This window comes from Gadus macrocephalus, chromosome 14, assembly GCF_031168955.1.
Source record: "Gadus macrocephalus chromosome 14, ASM3116895v1".
NCBI lineage: Eukaryota > Metazoa > Chordata > Actinopteri > Gadiformes > Gadidae > Gadus > Gadus macrocephalus.
In genome coordinates, this window is record NC_082395.1 from 22,503,141 (window position 1) to 22,522,770 (window position 19,630).

Sequence of the window (19,630 nt, forward strand, 5' to 3'; positions counted from 1 at the left end):
TGAGACATCAATGTCTGTAATCTTTCAGCGTAATACGCCAGCAATGTCTTCTGCGTGAATCGTAAACCCGTTGTATTTAATTTGTGCAGCCAAAATGGGCTTTGCTTCAATAAATCATAATAGCAAACCAACTTTCTTGTGCCTCGGACCATCTGCATCGCTTGAGTGAAGCTAATGTTTGCATCGTGATGCTTGACCTAAAAACGGGGCGGAGGGGAAGACCTGCCACAAGACACTGACGGCTGCACGACTCCTACTCCCCGACCTGGAGTCTGCGCAGGATCCCGATTGCGAAATACTCCGAGGAAAGTGCATGTGCAAGCAGAACTAGAAAAGTGCATGGATCTGAGGTGAAGGATGTCCCGGTAGACTGGAAGAAAAATATATCTACACAAGGAGCCGGAGGCAGGAACTGCAGTGCGCGTCGTTATTTAGTTTGTTTATCTACAGAAGTTCTCCTTAGTCTGCAGTCATGGCTATCCCGTCGGTATTTAGTAGGCCTACGCACTTAGTGTTATTGTTTCAATGCATTGCCCTTTACAACGTTTATGCTGCCCCGTCGCCCATTATCAGGTTTCCAGGAGACGACAGCACCCCCGTAACAGACAAAGAAGTTGCTCTGGTAAGTAGGCCTAATACATTTTTAATATATTGAATACTTTGAAGCGACGCGTGCACAACATAATGCTAAAGAGTTGCACTTGGTGGGGATTTCCATTTTGTTTTGGTTTTTTGTGCAAAGAAATATATTTTTACATGCACATCTTTTCTCCAGAAATACTTGAACAAGTTTTACGGATGCCCTAAAGACAGATGCAACCTGATGGTGCTGAAAGACACTCTGAAGGAGATGCAGAAGTTCTTCAAACTGCCCGAAACAGGAGAGATCGACTCCAACACGGTGGAGATCATGAAGAAACCCCGCTGCGGTGTTCCAGATGTGGCCAATTATAACTTCTTCCACAGGAAGCCCCAGTGGCAGAAGAGCGCCATCACGTACAGGTCAGCACTTTACTCACACTTTACACACAATCCTGGGAGAGAATTCGTTGATATGCTTGAGTTCAGAAAAAGGATTTTGATCAAATAATTATTTTTAACTTGAAGATTTCGCATGTAATTGCTGATGAGGGGAGATTAATGGTGTTGACCATTTTATGCCATATTCGTTTGCCAATATATGCCTTTTTTTTAACCCAACTTCTATATATTCTTTTATCTATACTTCTTATGTTATTGTAGTTGACTCGTCCTGCATAACAAACTCCTCCCACTTTCCCAAAGCCTTCCCAGTCTGCTGCTTGCCTTGTGAGATGGGCGCAACATCTCCTCCTCTTGCTTTCTAAAGCCGTTGCATCGTGGTTCTTGCTTACACAAGGGTGCGGTGCGAGGCGTGTTTTGGCCATGCCTCTGTGATTCTAGAACGATAACGACTCAGGAATTCAGGGAGTATGTTCAGGAATGTACAGAGCAGACAGGCGTACGAAAGGGTCTGATGGCTGACCGCGGCTTCCACAGGCTGCTCTCCCCCGCGTCTGGAAGCCTGTTATTAGACCGTGCTGGCTGGGTCTGTCTGCATAAACACATGGCCAGAGACGTATTAATGTCTGGGTTTGTTTAGTGTTCTTCATGACACGATCCCATGGTCAGACCTCCTGTAAACCATCTAAAATCTCCTTAAACATGTACGTAAATGCATAAGGTTTGCAACTGCATCCGATATATATAAAGAACATGCATAGATGACTTCATAAAGTCCCTCGTTTTAGAATTTTATTAGAAGGAAACATTTCGAGACTTTGAGACTATAACAGTTGATATACAAGCTATTATAAAATTATTTGAGTATTCAATAATGTTATTATTAGATCACGTTTAGCACTAAACCAACCTTATGGTTCTGTAATGAATCTGCTAAAGTCTGTTTCCTCTGGAGACGGTGCATGTCAGCCTGTGTGGTTAAGCCCTTCACCAGGTCTTTCTCCCTGCTCCCTCAGGATCCTAGGCCACAGCCCCGACCTGGACGAGGAGACCATCAACGACGCCTTCTACAGGGCCTTCAAGGTGTGGAGCGACGTGACCCCGCTGACCTTCACACGCCTAATGGACGGAGAGGCAGACATCATGATCAACTTCGGCCGCAACGGTACGCACCGCCTGCTGCTCTGCGGAGCTGAGGCTCATTCGTAACACACACTACAGATTAGCTAACGAGTCTTATTGTCCAGTAGGGTTTGTCTGGGATCCAACAGGAGATGTCTCAGAGCCTGGGTTGGAAGCCAAAAAAGGCATGCCCTGTCCTAAACTAGTTTCACAAGTGTATTTATTGAATACGGGTATTTCTATAGTAGCTAGTCTACTGGCAGAGTTTTTGTTTGGCATTTACGTGTTTATTGGCCTCCAGCAACATGATTGAAAGTTAAAGAGAAAGAAAGTGAAACGTCCAGATTTCAGCTGGTCTGCCTTCAGAACGTAAGACTATAACGGGCAGAAAAGAATCCGATACATAAACAAACTATGCCTCAACGGTTTTGACGCATCAATTAGCCTGTAGCCTTTATTGACCATGCATAAACATAGTTGTAGTTGTGCATAAACAACATGTGGTTGTTATTATAGGGAAGCTTATGGGATTTCCTTAGACCTCCTTACCTCAAACTCCAGGGACATGTGGTCATCGATGTTGATCTAAGGGCAGGCGGTTTTAAGAAGATCACCCTCCATGTCTTGAAAATTCCTTGCTGTACCATAACTGAGAACAGCGCATTCTAGACTTACTTCAATGAGGTAACTGAAAAAAAGATAGATGACCTAGAGATGACCTATGCATGACCTATGCATATGCAGGTATGCATAGTAACGTGCTGTTTCGGCATTTGGTGTCTTCCTGCATTACATCTGTAGAGCCCTGTAGTAGTGCCCCATTCAAACTAAAGGAAGCAATCTACATTGAAGTAAAAGTCCTAGCAATAACATACAAACAAACTGTAAATATATGTGTGTTTGTTGCAGCCTTTGCCTTTTGAAAGCTTTGTACTGTATGCTTATTTTGTGAATCCACAACGTTTTTCCTGACTGTGTGGCGAGCAGAGCACGGAGACGGCTATCCCTTTGACGGTAAAGACGGCCTCCTAGCTCACGCCTTCGCCCCAGGGCCGGGGATCGGCGGGGACTCCCACTTTGATGATGACGAGCAATGGACCCTAGGGGATGGCCAAGGTACTGCCTGAATGAGTGGTGTTTGTTGTTGTTTGAATGAGTGTTAGTGATTTTACTATTTGTGGTTCAAATCACACCCCTCTGGAGAAACTGACGCCGAACTGACCTGACGTTCCACCCCTCCCTACCATGACCTGAGGTACCACCCCTCCCTACCACGACCTGGGGTACCACCCCTCCATACTACCACCTCATGATCCACCCCTCCCTACTCCGACCTGAGGTTCCACCCCTCCCTACCATGACCTGGGGTACCACCCCTCCATACTATCACCTAATGATCCGACCCTCCCTACCCCGACCTGAGGTTCAACCCCTCCCTACCATGACCTGGTGCTCCAACCCTCCCTACTCCGACCTGACGTTCCACCCCTCCCTACCACGACCTGGTGCTCCACCCCTCCCTAATCCGACCTGACGTTCCACCCCTCCCTACTCCGACCTGACGTTCCACCCCTCCCTACTCTGACCTGACGTTCCACGTAATTCTGATTTCCTGGCAGTGGTGAAGGTCAAGTTCGGCAACGCAGACGGGGAGTTCTGCAAGTTCCCGTTCCTGTTCCAGGGTAAAGAGTACAACTCCTGCACGCCACAGGGCCGGGACGATGGCTTCCTGTGGTGCTCCACCACCTACGACTTTGACAACGACGCCAAATATGGCTTCTGTCCCCATGAGCGTGAGTTTCGGACCTTTTGTCCTGTTCCTTTTGGAAAGAACCAGCGAGTTTGGTGCATGTTGTATCACTTGTTTATTGTTGACCATGAATAGTATAACAACTGTTCTGGGGCATACTAACCTGGGGGATATTAAGTATTTCATGAAGCCAAGCCACAATTTATAACCCCATAATTGGGGAGCTATCCTGACTTATTGGATTGTAAAGTAATTCAAGTTGGAGACTTCACTATATTTTGGCAGGAACAATGTTTTTGTTTTAACTAGAACACTAGGCATGTAAACAGTATAACCGATGCAAGTTAACCCTAGAAGAAATACATTATAACTTCCAAGAAAGAAAGTATGTATATGAAGAATACCATGCCCTCCTCCGAGACCCAGCAGCCTTCTGGACTTGTTCCTGCAGTGTTGTTCACCCTGGGGGGCAATGCCGACGGCGCGCCCTGCAAGTTCCCCTTCACCTTCCAGGGGACCGTTTATGACGGCTGCACCACCGAGGGCCGCGACGATGGCTACCGCTGGTGTGGAACCACGGAGGACTACGACCGCGACACCAAGTACGGGTTCTGCCCAGAGACCGGTGAGTGCTAGATCCGCCATGATGTACACATGTTACTGAAGTGTACTGTATAGTACGTTACACTACCCTTTGCTTGACCTCATCTTACCGTTCCTGATAGGAAATATTTAGAACGTGAAAACATTTCTGCGTTGTGTTAAGGTTTTTGTTTTTGTCATGGATGTGTGTACATTGTTGGTCAAGAAGTGTGTTTGAATGTTAACTTGTATTTTTCATCATCGTCTCTGGATGAATCCACAGATGAGTTCTGGTTTCATATTCACTTGTGGTCTACTGCATGGAATGACTTTAAATATTTTCCATCTGGTCTGCTACATTTGCTGTAGAGTGTAATATTCTGAGGTAGAGAGGCAGATAAAAGGAGAGCTAGGAGAAAATAAGTAATTCCATTATGGCTCTCATGTTTCTCAGTTTGTAGTTCAACTGCAATGGAAAACGCTTGATAATGCTGGGAAAGAGACCACAAAGACTGACCAAACCAACCAAGACACAAGACAAACTATTTGTTTTGGGTACCACACAATTAACAAACAAAGATGGAGAAAGCTGGAGACTTACGCAAAGACGTCTGACCAGTGTTGCCAGATTTCACTGAGCACCAATAATCAGATCCCTGAACCCGCCCAATCGTAAAATAAAGTACCCCCATTTCTTGTGTCTGTCAGTCTGGCGCATCTATGTAGCATATTTTATTTTTAAGTCTCAAGGTTGGCAAGAAGGCTACAGTAATATTTTAGAATAATAACAAACCCACACACACCCACACAGGACTGAATCACTGAGCAACCCCTATCAGGTGATCTACCCTCTGTGTTTCAGCAATGTCAACGGTCGGGGGGAACTCTGAGGGGAGTCCGTGCGTGTTCCCCTTCACCTTCCTGGGGGACACCTACGATGCCTGCACCGCCGCCGGCCGCAGCGACGGCAAGATGTGGTGCGCCTCCACCAAGAGCTACGACGACGACCGCAAGTGGGGCTTCTGTCCCGACCAAGGTGGGGGGAGACGGGCGTGCTGAAACAAAGACGGAGGATTAGCGATGCGTCGCTGAGTTACGGTCGAAGCTACAATGATGAGTAGAGCAACGGTGGACTGATTCAAATCACAGCAGTCTGCCGTGCACTTCTGCTTCTGCTCAAACATTTTGGATAATTCAACTAATTATACGTGTGAAGATGGCGGACTCTATCCACCAATAGGAGCACTTTTAGCTGTGATCAAAGAGAACACTGAGAATGTTGCTGCATGTGGAAACTCGGAGGCCAGACAGTGAATGCACATTGAGTTAGGATAATTTTTTATAATCAGGAGCAGCACTGTTATGCAATGCACATGTTATTTTAAATCTTCACATTATTTGGGAATATCGACGGAAACATGCCCTTTACGTCATATTGCGTTCCAGAAAGGATTCGTTTTGCATTCTAACTTGTGACTCCTCACCTCTCCCAGGCTACAGTCTGTTCCTGGTGGCGGCTCATGAGTTTGGTCACGCCCTAGGCTTGGAGCACTCCCAGGACCCCGGGGCGCTGATGGCCCCCGTCTACACCTACACCAAGAACTTCAAACTGCCCAACGACGACGTCAAAGGCATCCAGGATCTCTACGGTAAGAAAGCCTTCAAGCAGCTTGGACTGTGAGGAACTTTTTTCGTCAAAGTTCACCTTCTCTCGAAACCCAACCTAAGTCACAGCCTAGTCAGGAATGCAGCCTTTTAGACCAGGCTGCAACTAAACTGTTGTATGGCTGGTATACCTGTTCTAATCCGCCTGCATTTGAGTACAGGTTGGTAGACAACAGGCCCCTGAGTGCCTTGCGGCTAAATGCTTGTGTCGCGGTGACCTCTCCGCGTCTTGTGCTATACATCAGCAGCGTATCTCTCCCCACCCCAGGAATCAGGACTGGGGGCAATCCCCTGCCCCCCACCCAGGGTCCTGTGACCCCCATGGACATCTGCTCTGAGCCCGTGGTGTTCGACGCCGTGGCCCAGATCAGAGGAGAGACCTTCTTCTTCAAGGACAGGTAAGGCAGCCCGACAGGCCTTGACGTCCAACATGCATCTGAACAGAAGTCGTGCAGAATTCATGTCCAGATGGTATAAATGGTCAGTCGACTGGGACTTAATCAATATTCAGTAGGGGTGTGACGATACACTCAGCTCACGAGACGAGACGAGACACGATATTCGGTTCACGAGATCGAGACGAGACGAGATTTTAAGAAAACTACAATGACAAAATATATGACTGGACCAACAGACTTTTATTTAACCGAGTTGCACATGCATTTTGAAACGTTTTATTATAACTCTTAACATTCATGAAATTGAAACTAAAACTAAAATGTATAAAAGTTGAAGTAAAATAAATTAAATGAAATAATTCTCTTTTTTTTCAAGTGCAAACATTATTATGTGCAAAACCAAATCAAAGTTCTACTCCATCAATACAGAGTGCAAATAGTGCAAACAGATTCTGACCACTGACAACTAGGTATTGTCCATGTCTTATCACTCTACTGCCATTCATAATTTCCGCCGGGTACCCTAAATGCTGCCAAACAAATCATTTAAAAGTGGCGGGGGCATCTTCGACGGTAATACGGGTATTTTCCGACGTCATTCTGGCTGCCTATGGCTGCTTCCCCTGCTTCCCCTCCTTCTCCTCCTCTTCTTCTTTTCCTTCTCCTTCGTAAGGTTCTGGCAGGCTAGACGTATCAAAGGCGCATTACTGCCCCTACAGGCCACAAATAGAAGTTTGGATAGCTCAGAAATCTCGCAAGACAGATTTTTAACGCGACGGGTAATATCGTCAAGTTTAATCTCGCGAGATCTCGTGGCACGAGATCTCGTCACACCCCTAATATTCAGTAGTCTCATAGTTTACTGTTAAGTTTAATGAATTGAGGAATACTCTTCTCATGGCTTTTCATTTCCTTACCATCAATAATAATTCCTCATGAGCAATTTAGTGCGAACGCCAGTGCTTTAAAGGGGACATATTATACCACCAGGTGTGAGTGTGATTAGCCTTACAAGCCGTTAGCTTGTAAGGCTAAAATCTGCCCCATATGACATCACTAGGGGGGCATGTCCACCTAGAACTGTGCTGCATAGATGAGCAAGGTATACTTCAGTCCACTGGGTAGGCTGGTAGACTGATCTATCCAGCACAGATCTAGGTGGACACGCCCACTAGTGATGTCATATGGGGCAGATTTTTTTCGAAACGGCTTGTAAGGCTAATCACACTCACACCTGGTGATATAATATGTCCCCTTTAAGATATTTGTGTACTTTCTGTCTGACAGTTTAATTATACTTCCATATCCTTCTAACTGAAAATCAAATGGGTGTTCTTTATTTTCCTGGGACTTTGCATAGTGCTGTCATGTGAATACATTCTCCTTTTCATCACATTGCAGCCTCTCACAGACCTCTCGATCTGTCATTATTATTCATAAAGGAGCCATCCAAAATAAACAGGCGAGCACAATCCTTTCCCAAAAGAGTGAATGTACCCAGTTAGCTCCTGGCGTTGCTCCCCAAAGAGTGTTTACGAGGACCTGAAGCCACTAGGGCTGTCACTTTTTATTCGAAGTTCGAATATTCGTTCGAAGGTGGGGTGAAAAGTTCGAATTCGAAGTGTAATTCTCCATTCGAACTGTAAAAATGCGCTATAAAGAAGAGAGCGGCGAGTGGCTTCTCCTCAATAAAGCGGCCCTCCTGGATCCCCGCTTCTCCCGGTTAGTCCACCTTTCCCCTGCACAGAAACATCTCGTGACTGAAAGCCTCTCACACGAGCTCACTGAAACGGAGACCGACACTGATCGCACACGACAGGGAGAAAAGTCCGCTGCTGCGCTGGGCGCGATGGGCAGCCTGTTTGGGGACTTATACAGCACGGCTGACACAAGCAGCTGCAACGGTAACGGAGAGCTGCGAGACTACTTGTAATTTTCTTTCCGTAAGGAATAAAAAGAGCAGCATGCCGTGTTGGAGGTCGGCCTGACAGATTGTTCGTTTATATAGGCTGTGTGTGCCATGGACGACATGCGCTCCGCATATCGCGCTCCGAGCAGTTATTGTTAATGTGTAAAAGACAGCCGCACTTGTGTGTCGGAGCTTCCTCTTGTTGTGTTTACAAATGTGTTATCAAAGATGTGTTTTTATCCTGTGTTGTTATGAATTCAGTAGGTATACGTGAGGTAGGCTATACGAGAGCAACATTAAAAATCAAGACTGTTGTCGTGTTCTATGGGGGGGGGGGGGGGGGGTCGAATGTATTCGAATGTATTCGAATTAATTATGGACATTCGAAATTCGTTCGAATTTCATTTTTGGAAAAAGTGACAGCCCTAGAAGCCACCCACACAGCTTGAGCACAAATACCCCTTAAAGATCGGATTGCCTCTCCCTGCCAAAGTTGCGCTCCAACTGCCTGAGTTAAAGAGCTTTCCGTGGACATGGAACTGGATACGGATATTAAACCAGATTGGTATGTGTCTTAAAGTAAAGCTGAAGTATAAAGCTCTTAAAGGGGACATATTATACCACCAGGTGTGAGTGTGATTAGCCTTAGAAGCCGTTTCGAAAATCTGCCCCATATGACATCACTAGTGGGCGTGTCCACCTAGATCTGTGCTGGATAGATCAGTCTACCAGCCTACCCAGTGGACTGAAGTAAACGTTGCTCATCTATCCAGCACAGATCTAGGTGGACACGCCCACTAGTGATGTCATATGGGGCAGATTTTCGAAACGGCTTGTAAGGCTAATCACACTCACACCTGGTGGTATAATATGTCCCCTTTAAGATCACCTACACACACCCCCCAAAGACCAAAAGGTTGTCTCATGTGGATTTCAACAGTTTAAAATCCTGCAGATGCACAACTGCTCTACTTCAAGTAAGCCATGAGCAGGCTTGGATAAAATGAACTATTAATGTTCACTGATTAATGTTCACTGATGTGTTTAAAGAGGTTAAGGCTACAGATGCAATTAAAAATGTCAGTGAGAGGTAGAAGACAAATGCTAGTTAATACGCAGTGATTCTAACATAGGGAATAACTCATCCTTGTGTTTGATTTTCAATCGCACATGCACAACTTTTACACCAAGGCTTAAGGCAGACGACCTAGTAACTACCAATATTGCTAACATGACAAGGATAAAAAAATGGATCTTAGTGTTGAAGATGTTGGTAGTATGTTTGAACTCAATGTCCCTCCCCTGAATGCTTCAGTTTTCTTACCGACATCGTGATGGGATTGCTCCAGTCTAGTTATTCACTGCTGGATCTCAACAAACTGATGTTCAGACTATAAAAACACATCACATGCTTTTCTCTGCTCGTTTGGCAAGACAGTGGTATCAACTAGGGTAAAATAGGGAGATGAAGGTTTTGCTTGGCTACAAATAAGACAGATTTAATGTTATGAACCGGTACTTTAGTCTTTGCAACTCTGTGTTGTACTTCCATATTATAGTTCACTTGTGCTGACGGGGGTGGGGGGGGGCGGTCCTCTTTGAAGTAAAGATGGTAGGCAACGTGAGGGGTTGGAGGAAGAGTCTCTGGCAGGGTAACGCATCAGTCTGGGGCCGCTTCTGGAACTTTCCCAGAATTTCTGTTTCCTGAAGCAGATACCCCGACATCCGTTCATATTCAATAAGAATAATATCAAAAACAGACAATGTCAAATATACCCGCGGAAACTATTGATGCCTAAAGGGTGTCACTCACAAAATCCTAACGATTAGAAAGCAGAAAGCTTAGTCCAATCTGCGTCAGTCACATTTAGTCCTGATACTGAGTCCTTTGAAACCATTTGAAAAGGGATTTTAAGACAGTAGCTTTCCGTTAGTCCCTGTCAGAGACCCTACGGTGAGGGTCTCTGACAGGCTCTCCGGCTACAGAGAAGGCTCTCCGTGTCTACGTACAGCACTTTAACATGCACACGCATTTGAAAAGTCACCATCCAGGTGTTACTATCACTGTTGCTGTGAAAAAAAAACGTGACTTCAAAACCGAGGTACGTACCGAACCGTGACTTTTGTGTACCGTTACACCCCTATTATACATAGATATCTATATCATATAATAAATATTATCACGGCCAAAAGCTGTGTGCGCCTCTAGACGATATTATGAATCTCAAACGACTTTGTTGGGTTCTCCGACGTCTCTGGTTCCTCCACGTCCACATCAATCTCAAGTAGACTGAACCACTTCATGGAGGAGAAGGGGATTGCTACCTGCGATGGTGCCCGCTGCTGTGGGTCCACCGCCTCGGCAGCGGGCAGTGCCGAGGCGGTGGTCCCTTGGCAGCGAGGCTCCGGCGGGAGACAATCGCGGATGGTCGTAGCTCGTTGGCGGGCCAAATTCTCTGGGCTGGCAAGGCAGAGAATGGGGGGGCCATCTCCCCTTATGACGACATACGGGGAAAATTCCAAAACGGCAAGTCTGAGCTTCGTTTTTTCAAAGGCGGAGCAGAATGCCTTGTGCTCGTTTTACACCCAATGGAATTTCTAGCTACTGGGGGAGCATAGCTAGGCTAGGCAAACTCATATTAATGTTAGAAAACCTCAGAAAGTGATTTTCATGTCATGGGATCTTTAAGATGTGTACCCTTGAGGCTGCTTGTGGCAAAGGCGAGTCAAGCAAAACCTAAGAGTAATGCTCTTCAGTAACTTCCCCTTCCCCATACGTCAGGATTTCTGCTCCTTCCACCGACCTTCCTGGATTTGAAAGATAGAATTTTGAGTTACAAACTGAATTTCACTCCAGACCTCAGACAACCCTGCTGGGATTTTGCCCTCGCAGTTCAATCGAGCCCTTACCTCCGAGGTGGAGAACTTCAATGGAGTGATCCTCTGGCAGGACCACCAGTTGATCCAGAGAATGCTCTGGAATCACTGGTGAAACATTAGTTACAACAGACTGAAACCAGCAGGGTCCACGAGTCACATAAAAATAACGTTCATGCTAATAGTTACCATTTGGGGACATTTTGAAGTCTTCAGTGTGCAGGGCCAGTCTGGGAAGGTGCTTCTCCAGGAAACTTGACACAACCCAAAGCAGTAGATGGTGAAAACATGTTTGGCCATCTTAAGGGTTTTAGTTAAACTTTTATTAATTGGTAAACTACTTGCCTTTGTCGTCAATGCTTGTACAAATCTTCTAAATGGTCTTCTATGATATTGTCAAATAATGACCAAAACAATAAATGAGTTTGATTTAAAAACAACCGCTGATTTTCCAGTGAAAATTTTTTTGGCTTGCAATCTACCAATATTAGACTACAAATGCAAAGTACAAATACGTTCGATCAAACCATTTACCACACTGAATGAAAAGCTCAGATGTTGGGGTTCAACAACATTACCACAAACCAGTTGCATGTTTAGAGGATCCTGCCAGGGGCAATATTAAATACTGTAAACAATGAATCAGGCCTCAATAAACACACGTATTGAACGTAGAAAAATAAAAGTAAATTAGTAATGAGTTGTGTGTCCATGGGTACAGCAGCAAGTACGACAGCAAATCCATGACAACGTTTCCAAATTCAAGCATGCCAAAAATTCGACCAAGGTTCAAAGAACGAGCAAACATGGTACAAAACCTTAACCCGTCCAGTCAGGCCCCCTCGTCAGTCTTCAGTCAGTGAAAGATTCCCTAAGGTCCAGTGTGGTAAACTGATGGATCAAGAACAGTCTGCATGTTCATAAGTCTGTACAGTTTGGTGCTCAAATTGAACAGATGCTGTTGAGGTTTGAGTAAGTTTGAAGATTCCCGAGAGACGTTTCGCCAACATCTTAAGAGTGTGCAGTCCAGAATGAGTGTCATCAGTTCCTCATGGTTTGATGTTGAGACCTTCAACTGTGCCATAAGAGAGTATTGGCAAGACGACACTTGTGCTGCACTACCAAACAAGCCATTGATAAGTTGTGCAGCCTAATCAAATCAAAGTTTAATTGGCTCATAGAAAATGACTTTTCCAGAGAGGGGCCTTAAGCCAATGAGGCACTGCACATATGGTCCTCTTTAATCCAGGGGATGTCCTTTCCTTTGCAAACCAAACTAGTGACAAAGCAGCACACCATCGATGGCAGTCATGATACCTCGTGATGCCAATTGTCTACTTAACTGATCTTTGAATCTGAGTCATAGCCATGGAAGAAAAAGCCTTGAGGGATTTTGAGAAACATGCAATATACATTTACTGGTGGTAGTTGATGCTTGACCCTGATGAAACCTGCAATATACATTTTCCAGTGGTAGTTGATGCTTGACCCTGATGAAACCTGCAATATACATTTACCAGTGGTAGTTGATGCTTGACCCTGATGAATCCCGCAATATACATTTACCAGTAGTTGATGTTCGACCCTGATAGGTTTCAGATTCGACCCTGATAGGTTTCAGACGCAGTTGCCAGAGTCTTCACGTCATGGCCTGTTCGCCACACAACATTGTTCTGTCACCAATTAATGCAATAATCTTTCGCCAGTTACACACACACACACACACACACACACACACACACACACACACACACACACACACACACACACACACACACACACACACACACACACACACACAAAAACACACACACACACACACACACACTCAATGAGGCCGGTCATTCAGCTCGTTAACCCCAGTGAAGTCAAAACGGCATATGCAAACGCAACAGAAACGAATGCTACAATCAGCCAAGCCCGGTTACCGGCGGTAACAACGTATAGAAACGGTTTGGAGGAAGACCCGGGATACCAATAGAGTATCCACATCCAACAGCGCGTAAAGGAACCCAGATTAATTACTCACTGCGGGGTTCCTGGTCGAAGCTCCCCCGTTGGTGGCCACGCTGTCCGAAACACGCACACGCAACGGGTCCTGATCGACGAAAAATAAATCCGACGCAAACTCATTCAGTTACTCTCAATTTCCGAAGTCCAGACGCAAATACACACTTGAGTTGTGGTCCCAGAAAAAACAACGGTGGGCCTCTTCATACAAATATATTTTTGTAATTCAATAATGTAACAATATATATATATATATATATTATTTTTTTTAAACTTAAATTTTGGTGCCTCCCCCCAGGTACTTGGTGACCTACGTACTCTGCGTATAGGGAGCGGCGGGCCTGCGTGGAGGTGTAGCGTTCACGCCTCGACTGCCCTCTTTATTTTTTATTTAACTTTTATTTATTCAGGGCGGCCATTGAGAGCAGGCTCTCTTTTTCAATGACGCCCTAATAACAACATACATATAGGCCTAATAGATTACAAATGTACAATATAAACAGTAGGTCAAACAACCAGAAGAACATTTCAATACATATAAATAATGCAATGATAATAATTACGCACCTATTGTATGTTACACCTGGCACTTTATTTACTCACTTATTGTATGTTGTATGTCCTTGCATTTTTAAATAGTACTTTGCATTGTGTAGCATCTTATCCTACCTTCGTTGTAGATGGGGAATAGGTTAACCTAACAATTGATAGTGCTTGGCACTTGTTTCTATGAACATCCTTGCTTTACCAACAGCGATACATTGTTATACCTCGTTCTTCTGACAAATGTACTGATTCTAAGTTGCTTTGGATAAAAGCGTCTGCTTAATGCCCTGAATGTAAATGTACAATTACTGCACCCTCCCTGGTTCAAAAATGATCGAATGGTCCCGCCTGGCTGGATATATAGAAACGTGCCTTACTGCTAATTACTCCTCAGTTGAAAACAGTGCTTGTTCTGACTATCCGATCCCCGACCCCTGGCTCAGAAGAACGGTGATGTCTGACACATCTAGACATGATAGGTACATTGAGTAACCCTCTGGGAACCAGCTGAGCTCAGAAAACAGAAAAACAGTGTTTATCGTCTGGAGGTTTCACCTTACACTTAAGTAGTCTGCCTCAAAGCAAACTGGTGTCCAACCCACCAATTAAATAATAGCAACGTGGGTTTTGGATAATGGCATTAAAACAGCTATCGTCATTCTAAATTGCCTCCTTTTTTTAACACAGTTTTCTATCTCATAAAACTCTCTGAAGAAGACGTGCTAATGTCTTTTGTCTGCGAGATGGAGGGCCTAACTCTGTAGCCCTGTGTCTTTACGGCTCTGACACCGGTCACCAGGGCACTGGGAGTGTAGATGTCTGTTTAGTGTCCCCATCCACCCAGTATCTGTCGTAAGGATCCCTTTTTCTCATGAAGAAATTGCAGGTCAGGCAAACTGAATTTGGGGAGCTGTTGTGTTGCGCAGTTGTGCATTTGGAAATCCGGGCAAGATGACTCTTGTTCCGTTGGCGTCAGCAACCCTAACCATAACGAGAACCAGATGCTCATGAATCAGAGCATTGTGGCTGGCCTGTGCTACTCCTCTCTCTCTCTCTCTCTCTCTCTCTCTCTCGCTCTCTCTCTCTCTCGCTCTCGCTCTCGCTCTCTCTCTCTCTCTCTCTCTCTCTCTCTCTCTCTCTCTCTCTCTCTCTCTCTCTCTCTCTCTCTCTATCTAACTCTATACCTCATCCCCCACCTCTTGTCTAACTCTTTCATCCCCCATCTCTCTCAAGTTTAACTCAAACTCTCCCACTTTAACTCCCCCCTCCCACACTCACACCTACAGAGCTTGTGTAGCTCTCTGTTGTTCCCCCTCCTCTAATCTCTGTCCTCTCCCTCCCCCTCAGGTTCCTGTTCAGGTCGGTTAACTTCAGGAGCAAGCCAACAGGCCCAATGCTGGTGGCCACCTACTGGTCCGACCTGCCAGGCAAGATCGACGCGGCCTACGAAAACCCTCTGGAGGAGAAGACTGTGTTCTTTGCAGGTATGTTTTACAGGCAGCAGCATGTGCAGGGATCCACCCGTTAAATTAAGATGATGTACATTGACATTTAGGGTATCTACAATCAACAATAAGTACATTTGTCAGAAGAAAGAGAAACAACCATATATCGCTGTTGATACAGTAAGGATGTTCATCGAACCAAGCACTAACAGGTTAACCCATTCCCTGTGTAAAACAAAGATAGCTAGGATAAGATGCTAAATTATGCTAAGTTCTGTTTTTAAGTGCAAGGACGTACAAGATACAATAAGTGATAGGAGGGGCGGGGTTAGTAGAGATGGTTCCTCTGTGTCGGGGGAAGAGGAGTCTTTTGTTGGAAAGCGCCTTGCCAGAGAGTGAGATTTTGTTTTTCTTGCACGCGCATCACTTTAGTTTTAGTGCCTTGACTGGCTTGACAGATGCTGTTCCATTGCAGTGAAGTCATGGAAGACTATTCTGCACACTCACACCAATGGGAAGGGTCTTCCTGCAAAGGTTGATTTAGTTCATAGGAACGTACCGCTGGAAAAATGTCTTTGTTTTCCCGGTGATGTGGGGTTTAGTGCCGGTCATTGTCAGCATGACCGGGACCTTCATCTGTGGTTTATAATGCAATACATTCTCTGGATTGTACACTCATACCATCTTGACTCAGGAGTAACAAAACGTATTGTCTTGCTCGCCCACGCAGGAAACAGACCGCTCCCTTCAGATATTCTTTGTCTGAGTTTCATCCCTAGTCTTCTGTAATGTCACGTATTTGATTGTATTTAGTTTTCCCTCTCCAGCCGCCATCTTGTTACTCTTAGACAACTTACTTCAATATTTTAATCATACTTTTATCTCTCAGCATGTGATCCATTACATAAAGCTTAAAAACGACTTTTACATGAGGCCAAAAACATGACTCTGGATCTGTGTGTCTAAGAGCTCACTGTGTCTGACGTTGTGCGTCTAACTGCCTCCCTGTGTCTGACCCTGTGTGTAGGAGACCAGATGTGGGTCTACCGGGCGGAGCAGCTGGAGAGCGGCTACCCCAAGAGTATCACCAGCCTGGACCTGCCCTCCGATGTGGCGCAGATCGACGCGGCCTTCAGCTTCAGGAAGAACCAAAAGACCTACCTGTTCAGCGGAGACAAGTTCTGGAGGTACCGTACCTGAGATGACATACATGCCGTTCAGGCCGCAACTTTGCGTTGGATAAGTTGGAGGAGCGTTTATAACCATATGTACGTGTGTGGTGGAAGTCCTTCGAACTGTATTGACAACACATCTCAGAATAGAAAGGGTTTGTTTTAACAGAACGGTAAAAATAGTAGAGGATTAAAGAAGTCTTTGTGCAGAGAGGCCACAAAACACGACAAGCATGCAAAGGTCGGAGCGCTGTAGTGAGCTCCGTAGAGTGGGAACGCTCCAGTGTTAGAGCAGAAGACGTCCTTGAGGGCCCAGCTGCAGATAGGGATGCCGCTGTTCCTCTGGCCTTCCAGGAGGAAGCTTGTGGTATTGCTGCGTCTCGGTTCCCCTCAAGGGCGATAAGCGTGGAAAACAAACACTGAGATGGTTCCTTCGGATGATAACTAAGGGGTCGAGGTATCTTAGTCTCTCGTGAACAACATGTCTTATGGAAACTTCCATTACACGTGCGACTCATGCAATGCACTGGAGTCGTTGTCTCTTAGTGCAATACCAACTTGTAGAGCAATTGTAATAATACTGTGTGGTTCTGGCATGTAGAGGGGGGTGCCAGACCTACCCCATATCGTGTTATGTCTCTGTGTCTTCAGATATAACGAGGAGAAAAAGAAGATGGATGCCGGCTTCCCTAAACTCATCGCTGACGCGTGGAACGGCATCCCCGACGGAATGGACGCTGCCTTCAGTCTCAACAACATCGGTAAGTCACGGAAAACAGTGTGTGGGGGAACATGAAAAGCTTTGTCTAGTGACAAAGTGTGTGAGTGTATACACACGAAACGTACACACGTTCATGAAGAACGCATAGCTTTCTCTAAACAGAGTACTTATATGAATATAGTGAAGACAATATACATGTAAATACTACAACTGTACGGTAGGAAGTTAGCAAGGTCAAGAACGTTTCTACATCTGACTGGCGTGTAGCAGACCCTGCATTGGAGAAAATACCATTTTCAAAACATGGTGTCTGGAAGGAACAGAGCCCTTATAGAGAACCAGAGCAAGGCTAGTGAGGGCTAGCTTCAATTAGCATATGTTGCCTCTGCCAGTTCAGCAGCAACAAACAAGACATTCCTTGCAGTCAGAATCCCCCCCCCCCCCCCCCCCCCTTCATCAGGCCTGGCGTCTTGCCACTAACAATAAAACTCTGCTTGAGCCCAGAGCCCTGCTAGCCTGGCTGATCCCATCTCCACAGAAACCATGTCTTAGGAAGTGTGTGCATAATCAGATGAGAAGGAATAACAGGAAAAGGGTGCGGCCGCCCAGGCTGATATCGCCATCGCACATAATTCACCCACCACGGCCATTCGTTTTGTTTGTTTGTTTCTTAAAGTCATGTCAGCGTGAATTGTAAGGACTCTGGCAGGACACTTTTAGCGAGACACTGAGTTGTGGTCCCGGAAAAACCACATGATTGATTTATTTATCCATTGTTTCTACCTTCCCTTTTATCCTGCAATACATTGTGTCAGCATAAGACAGCATAACAACACCTGCACGAGCAGTTGTTTGATAGGGTCGAACGTTCCTTGTCATCTGTCTAATTCATATGTGATGCCCTTGCTGAAGTCAAAGAGTAGAAAAGGTTCCTCCTTTGCTATTAACATCAATCAGACACTGAATTCAGACACTGAATTCAGATACTGAATTCAGATACATTCAGGAGCCGGTAGGGTTACATTGACGATTGAACCCAGTAAGTAACACGTCTTCTTGCCGTTTTTGTCTTCCCCAGATTACAGTTACTTCTTCAAGGGCGCCCACTATTTCAAGTTGGACGACAGTAGCCTGAAGATCGTGAAGCTGGGCGACATCGGGAAGGACTGGCTCGGCTGCTAAACACTTGCATTACGAGCAACCGCCCCTTCCCGCCTTCCAGCCTGCGATGACCTTTGTTGTCAGGGTGACCCCGGAATGGCGCGACACACGCACACACATACGCACACGCACAACGGCCACGATTTGGCCTGGTAATTGCAAGGCCACATGAGAGACATGTTACCGTCCCGTCCATATAACCCTGCCCTTTAGCTTAGTACAACGAAGCTCTCGCCTTCTCTCATTGGCTTTCCAGGCGACTGGATATGTTGTTTAACCGTGTGATGTCGGCTCCTTGTTTGTTATGCCGGTGCATTTTTTAACCCCTGTTTGTTGTTGTTTTGAATTTGTGAAATTTTGTTTTTAAGAGGATAAGACATCAGGTATGTCTACGGTACATTGATGCTGGCAGTGACGTATTGTGTGTGACATTTCGCCGTTGTATTGCAAATTAGGTTTTTCTGAAGAATGTTCCAAACCATGTGTTTTTGAGATCCTAAATCTTTTGATCTTGTATGAAGATGAATTGGTTTGTTTAGAAGGTGTCAGTAAGTGTTTGTTTCGTTGTTTGTGTAATGCTTTTGAAAAAAGAAAGAATTTGCACAATGTGTTTTGACCGAGAATGGTGCTTTAGGGAAATCGCTTCTTACATAGTCCTGCATATAGTTTATACTCCAGACCATGTATCTTATAAAACTAACTTTTGATCTGAATGCCAAAAAAGTTGTATTCATAATCAATACTTCGTTTGGTTAGCACTTTGTATAGGACTTTTAAGGAAATTGAAACATGGAGACCAAATTATTAAAATGACTGATTTCGGTAGGCATAGATTAGAAGGCACAGGTTGCTTTTACTAGACCTGTATAGGATATTACAAATGTTTTGTTGTATAATGTCTTCAGAGCGCAAGAACTTAAAGAGGAATCTTTATTCCAAGCATTTCCTATCTTGGGAAAACACCTAACCAGTATACATTGTTTTGGTTCTGTTTTGCTTTTGCACTTTGTCATCATCATTAAAGATGAATGGTCAACATAATTTACGTTGTAACGTCATGATGTCCTTGTTGGCCAAAAGTACACCGATATATGGAGATTGACAACAGTAGTTACTCTTGGGAATATGTAAAATGGAAAAGAAGTTAAATCTGATACAAACATATGTCTGATGAAAGGGCGCCCTCTTCTGGATACTTTTCAGCAGTGATTTGTAAGTCCTTAATCAATAGCGTAGTGAGATGTCTTTGAAGCAGATTACATTATCTTCATCATTAATCACTCGCTCCTGT

The 19,630-nt window shown here is 45.0% G+C and overlaps 1 protein-coding gene and 1 long non-coding RNA gene across 2 annotated transcripts; both read left to right on the forward strand.

The window, feature by feature from the left end:
• Positions 1-236: 236 nt before the first annotated feature.
• mmp2 (matrix metallopeptidase 2) lies at positions 237-19,380 on the forward strand. The gene is made up of 13 exons (XM_060072194.1): positions 237-622; positions 776-1,002; positions 1,998-2,146; positions 3,091-3,219; positions 3,723-3,896; positions 4,305-4,478; positions 5,298-5,471; positions 5,929-6,084; positions 6,369-6,498; positions 15,188-15,324; positions 16,313-16,472; positions 17,109-17,218; positions 18,257-19,380. The coding sequence occupies exons 1-13, from the start codon at positions 473-475 to the stop codon at positions 18,358-18,360; spliced, it is 1,974 nt and encodes a 657-aa protein (XP_059928177.1). The 5' UTR covers positions 237-472; the 3' UTR covers positions 18,361-19,380.
• On the forward strand, positions 7,601-9,246 carry LOC132472530 (uncharacterized). The gene is made up of 2 exons (XR_009529096.1): positions 7,601-7,656; positions 9,192-9,246. It is a non-coding gene; the product is annotated as an uncharacterized LOC132472530 (long non-coding RNA).
• Positions 19,381-19,630: the final 250 nt, after the last annotated feature.

What these genes read in the sequence shown, in the direction of transcription:
- mmp2 (XM_060072194.1), top strand. Translation starts at nt 473, where the DNA reads ATGGCTATCCCGTCGGTATTTAGTAGGCCTACGCACTTAGTGTTATTG. An exon ending in GGGCTTCTGTCCCGACCAAG is followed by an intron (nt 5,472 to 5,928) that starts GTGGGGGGAGAC and finishes CACCTCTCCCAG; the next exon opens with GCTACAGTCTGTTCCTGGTG. An exon ending in AGGCATCCAGGATCTCTACG is followed by an intron (nt 6,085 to 6,368) that starts GTAAGAAAGCCT and finishes TCCCCACCCCAG; the next exon opens with GAATCAGGACTGGGGGCAAT.